At 30.5% G+C, this 6,131-nt stretch overlaps 1 protein-coding gene across 1 annotated transcript; it reads left to right on the top strand.

The window, feature by feature from the left end:
* Positions 1 to 2,774: 2,774 nt before the first annotated feature.
* Positions 2,775 to 5,460, top strand: Bm7838 (Uncharacterized protein; the record flags this gene model as incomplete). The annotated part of the gene is made up of 5 exons (XM_043075704.1): positions 2,775 to 2,882; positions 3,049 to 3,147; positions 4,575 to 4,712; positions 4,846 to 4,953; positions 5,233 to 5,460. 5 exons carry the CDS (start codon positions 2,775 to 2,777, stop codon positions 5,458 to 5,460), a joined length of 681 nt encoding a protein of 226 aa, XP_042931638.1.
* Positions 5,461 to 6,131: the final 671 nt, after the last annotated feature.

The following is a 6,131-nucleotide window of genomic DNA, read 5'->3' as shown; positions in this document are numbered from 1 at the left end:
AGCACAAAGAAGAGCAATTGCAAAAATTAGAGAAGGTTAGCAAGGATAAAAATTACATTACTTTTATTAGCAAATTTTGATAAAATTTAATATTTTTAAAAAAAAAAAAAAAGAAATACTTCAAATACAATTAAGATTATAATTTCAGGTGAAATGATTTCAGCAAATCAGAGTGAAACAATTGATGATGCAATGAGTAAATGGGAAGCTGTGCAAAAAGTTGAACGTAAAGTACCTTTAAAAAAGATATATAATCTATCAATTTGTTATTAATACTTTCCATTTTTCATTTTTATTGAATGCTATTCATTTTCTGTTCATTCTTACACTTAAAATCATTTTTTTACACTAAAATATCTTAGTGGATGATAATATCAGATTAAAATTATTGCTTTTCTTTTTTCAGAAATGTCAAAAAGTTAAAAGAAGAAAATGAGAATGACGGACGTTTTAAGTGATACTTTTGTTATCATTTTCGACTTACTTTTTACATGTTTCATTTTCTTGCATAATAATCATTTATGGAAAAAGATTCATTTACTTGAATGATAATCTTTTACTGAAAAGGATTCATTTACTTGAATGATAATCTTTTACTGAAAAGGATTCATTTACTTGAATGATAATCTTTTACTGAAAAGGATTCATTTACTTGAATGATAATCTTTTACTGAAAAGGATTCATTTACTTGAATGATAATCTTTTACTGAAAAGGATTCATTTACTTGGATGATAATCATTTACTGAAAAGGATTCATTTACTTGGATGATAATCATTTACTGAAACCGATTTATTTCAATAATATCTTTTATATTGGCTAAATTTCAACAACTTCTGAGCAATTTTATTTTCAATTCTCAAGCAGAAAGCAAAATATCATTAATATTAAATTAATAAAATATCATATCTGGTCACATCACAAAACTAAATTATACACTGTCTAACTGTTCATAAATTTTTGAAAATTTTTTTTTTTCTTCTTTTAAACTGCTAACTATAGATATAGACAATAAGTTATTTGTTCTGTAAATTACTTCCTTGTCACATCTTTTCTGTCATTTGCTGCTCATTTATTCTTGCAACGAGAATATACGATCATCGATTAATTCCATCAAATGATTTTGATTGAATGTTTACCCAAATAATACTTTAATATTGTTGATTGTACTACGCCTATCGTCTAGTATTGCCTAGTAGATTTATTCAAGAATTAACTAACTAATTTAAGGGCTTCCTATTTATCTTTGAACTTTGATTTTTCAGTTAATTTTTTTTTTTTTTTTTTTAATGCTACAACAAAATTTTGGTAAGTAAGTAATATGAGTGGGAAATATTGTAATTGTAAAAATTGAAATTAAACAAAGTAAATGTTATAACTCAGTTTTTCAGATTTATTTTCCACATTCAAATTTTCTAGCCTAATCGTATTCTATTTTTACGTTAACACTAGAATTTTGCTAGGCTTAGTGATACGTCGTACGATCATAAATTATAACTCATTGATGTATGAAACAGAAATCAGTTCATCGCATTTAGCAATGAATTGTAATTCTGAAATAAATTCATTATCTGCAAGCTGCCATAAGTCATTTGCATTTGCGCCATTTGATAAATGATGAATATTAATTGGCTGTGAATCACTCTCAAATATGAATTAATTAATTCATCAATAAGATCCTATAGCTCATCAGCTCTCAATCCTCAAATCACTCAATCGATCAATTCATGAGCTAATCAAACCTAATATAAATAAATCACAATTTTTGTGCTGTTTTGTATAAAATAATGCTCAAAACGAGTTTGTGATTCCGCCAAAGTTTATAGTTGAACGTTGCATTGGTTCATTTTCTATTAGCTCTTCGGAGACGTGAGGTAGAACTGTTGGGTGGTGACATCTCGTGGCTGACGTGCACGTCAGCGTGACCTGTAAGTTGACGCTTAGATGTCCTTGCTCATCTCGATCAAGCTGTTTGTCAATTACACATTAGATTATAACATTGTCTTCTCGCAAGAAATAACTTTGCGTGTTGTTCTGACCCGTACTGTCCATCATAAAGGTCTTTCCTTTTTAAACTGTTTTCACTACTGTTAGCAGAATTCTATCGTTTCTCAATTCATGAACATATATGTAGAGAGAGAAGGAGAGGGGAAGGAGGGATAAGCGGTAATCCGGAACTTACCAATGGATCAGTGCAACATTTTATTTTCTGTAGTTGATATCTTCTCCATTACTACCACAAAAACAGAAACAGCCTGTTCTTTTTACTTCCTTCTGCCTTTTTCATTATAGTCTCTCCTAATTATTATCACAATCTTCGTTTCTGCTCATTGTAATTTTCTTTAGAAAAGATTCTTTGAACAGTTGTCAATTGTTCTTTTATCAGTGATTTTGATAATATTTAATTTACATAGATCTGATATATTTTTTTGTTATTGTTCTGTGTAAGATGAAGTGGATAATTATTCTTCTTCTAGTTTTTTGTAATTTTACTTGAGGTCTGAAAATTTTCATCGATCTCTTTGAGTTCAGCAATTACGCTTTCAAGATTTTTATAATTTTATTTCTATTAGTTCAGTAAGTGATTTCATATATATATATATATATATAGAATTTTGTAACTATGCACAAAACTTTCCACATTTTGTAGTATTTGTATTGTATTTCCTTTTCATCTACTTTTTCTCTGAGTTTAAAGGTGACATATTCATCTTTTGTTTTGCATCTGAAAATCATTTTTTGACAGCAAACGAAGAAGTGTTTGGCCTTTAAAGATGAGTAGCTGCGAAGTGAGGCGTTCACCACGAATGAGAGTTGGTCCTCTGAATTCATCAACACCAAAAATGAAATTATCTCGCACAAAATCTGAAAATCAATTACAGGTGTGTTCATGCAACTTTATCTGTTGTTTGTTGCTTTTAAAATCGTTATCCTGGTGTTTACTAACCAAAGCACGTGGCATTTTATTTTGTCCCAACAATTTATCTTTCTGTGATTTGAATTTTATAACTTCAAGTCTTAAAATGCCTCAGGTTTACTTCACTTCAGAATTTGAAGAATATTTCGTTTGAATCGAATCACACCGAGCCACCATCAACTCTTTCACCACTTGGTTTTTCACCAAGTTTTGTAGATTGTGAGCAAAAAGTAAGTTTAGTGTTTCTCACGGACCTCGAAAGAAAGAGGCACTGTGAGTCTCTGTTCCGACTTTTTTTTAAGTGTTTTTCACCTTGTTCTTCAACCATTCATTTAGAAAATGGACATTTGCTTTTTGATTTCGTACTCTTTTTCTGAATTACTTAAGTTTTTATGTTTTATTATGGAAAAATCTACTCAATCAAGTCTCCCTACTCAAATTATAAACGCTTCACATTTTACGCATAGTCATTTTTTAAGCATTATTTGAGTGACACAAAATTTGTAAATTTTTGAAAACAAAGGAGAGCACTGTCTGTAGTCGGATGGCTGAAATACATTTGTTTTTTTTTCTTTTTTTTTTTTTTTTTTTCGTGAATCCCAATTAATTTATGAATTAAGGTGGGTGGAGATAGACAGTGGAGTGAAGTGATTATCTGATGTGAATTGCTATGAAAGAGGGTTCATTTCTTCCCTTGCTGTGTAATGAAGTAGCCGATGGGTAGTAAGAGGCTGTTGAAGGGTGAAGAGAAGGGCTAGGATTTTTGCATTATATTAGAACAGCAGTACCGTGGTGACATTTCATTATCTGTCAGGGTCGTCCATTGTTCTTTAGTGGTTGATTTATTCCTTCAGTCTGCTGTATTGGTGTAATAAAGGCCGTGGCATAAACTGCTCAAATATAATCTATTCAGCACTGTTGCGAATTTTATTAGAAATGTTCCGTTGATATCGTTTTGAATTTAATTATTTGCCTGTGCTACAGGTTCAAATTATCGTTTTATGTTTAAATATCTTTTACTATTCATTACTGGCTTTTCATAATAGGGAGTTATGATTTTGAAATAGTTGATAGTTAAATGGTTTAATGGTTCCACTATATTGTATATATTTGGGCGGTATTGGCATGAGGCTATATCACAAAAGCAGAAAATCATTCCAGTAGTATTCAAGTTATCTAGTTGCTTCCATTCTTGTATTGTAAAAGGGCCACTCGACTTATTAGATTTGTTGAAGGGTATAGATAGAGGGACATGATGATTAGGAGAGCCTTATTGGGATTGACAGCCATTGGTAGCGTAGAATGATAAGCAATACTAATTAGAATATGAATAGTTAGCAAGATTGCTGAAGAGATTGTTTTAAATAGACATCTAGTTCTGCGTAAGTAGAGATAACAGTAAAGGTAAGATGATTGTAAGTTTTTTATATGAGATAAAACACCTTTATTAGAAGTAAGAACTATTACTGTTAAATTCGTACTTAAAAAATGAACTGTTTTATATGCTCATGTTCAAAGAACCGTATTCTTAAGCTTTATTTTGTTGTATGTTATTATATATGCCTTACCGTGCAATTAATATATTTATTGCCTTAAATCTGTTTTTTTTTTTTCTTCTTTGTTTGTTAAGCTTTAATTACGTATTGATTTTTTGAAGATGGCGCAGACATCGGCGAAAAAAGGCACTATATCTCAAACGATACCTTTGGTTAAGAAAAAGGATTTTTCGCGACGTAATTCACGGTCACGATCACGTGGTCGTAAATTGCGTCGTTCGAAACCTTCCACAAGTTTGGTATGTTCCTTTCTCTGTTTTTTATCGGATTTTCCATAAGGCCGGCCCTTTTTAAATGATGTAATGTATGGCTTAAAAGGACAAGAAATTATGTTGCCAATTTATCTTCCACTTTATTAATGTTTCCTTTTAGACGTCTCAGATTGTTAAAACTGATTCAGTTGAAAAGCTACTACCGAACAATGTACGTCATTCGATAATCACTTCAGCCAATTCGGCCGCACTTAAAAATCACTCTTCGGTACTTACTATTTTCGTTTACTGTAACCAGAGGTAGATACTAGTCAGTGTTACACCTTTTTCATTAGCGATACTTGTAGATAATTCCGAGTGTTGTGACATTCGTTAGAGAATTACTAGAGAGCACCTTTTTAGATGGAAATTACATTTTTACACCAATAGGTTTTTGCGCTAATAGGCTTTTGTATTGGAAATGCTAAGACAATTTTTTTGAAAGTTAAAAACTTTATTTTAGACATATTAAATTATTTGGTAAGAAATCTACATGAAGTCTTTCCAGGAAACATCAGCAAAGTCCAGCGGAACCATTTCTGGTGCAGGAAATTTCATGAAGTTGTCGAGCCATCTTGTTGATCATCCCTACATTTTGACTTTCATCCATCTTTTGCTGTGTGTTCTCTACGCTTTTATCATCTATAAGGCAGCGAACTATTTTGGTGTTGATCGATTCGTGATAAAACATTGGACGCAATGGAGCAAAAAGATTCTTCCTAATTTATCGTCATGAAATGATTTTTTTTTCAGTTATTTTCAGTTGCACCGGGATTGAATTTTACAATCCAGACTGATATTCACCATTTTTTTTTTTTTGCATCAGTTTTCCCATTTATGCATTTCATAACTTTTTATTCCAATCATATTACTGTATATTTAATAAAAGTTTAATCACAATTAATGTTTACAAGGCAAGATGCATATTTTAACTTGTCGATTAACAACAATTCTTAGGTCTTGTTGTTCATTAAAACTCATTGTTATTTCTTTTTTGTCTTTACGGACACATATAGGATTTGTTTACAAGTGGTCTTCGAAATTTATTCTAAGATTTTGTTTTCTTATTTCTTTGTATAAGTTAAACTTTTTAGCAGTCACCTGGTTGAGAGTTTTTCATCTATTCTGTATCTTTTTACCAAACATTTATTCAGTTCTCTTACTAGTAGATTTTTTTTTTTTTGCAACAATGTTTACAGCAAATTGGTTTTTTTCTATTTTTTCGCAAATGTAATAAAATATAATATTCATATTTTTTTCACCTTTAAGTTTGATTAACGATATTATAATAGAGTATGACAGTCTATGCCATAATTAATAATTTAATTATGCATAACAATTGGATGCAGACAGTTGATTAGTCTTTCCAAAAACAATTACATGATAAAAATTAATAGTTGGCTTGTC

Source organism: Brugia malayi (assembly GCF_000002995.4).
Source record: "Brugia malayi strain FR3 genome assembly, contig: Bm_v4_ChrX_scaffold_001, whole genome shotgun sequence".
NCBI classification, from domain to species: Eukaryota; Metazoa; Nematoda; class Chromadorea; order Rhabditida; family Onchocercidae; genus Brugia; species Brugia malayi.
Note: the sequence above shows the minus strand (reverse complement) of the source record. Positions and strands in the feature narration are given on the sequence as shown.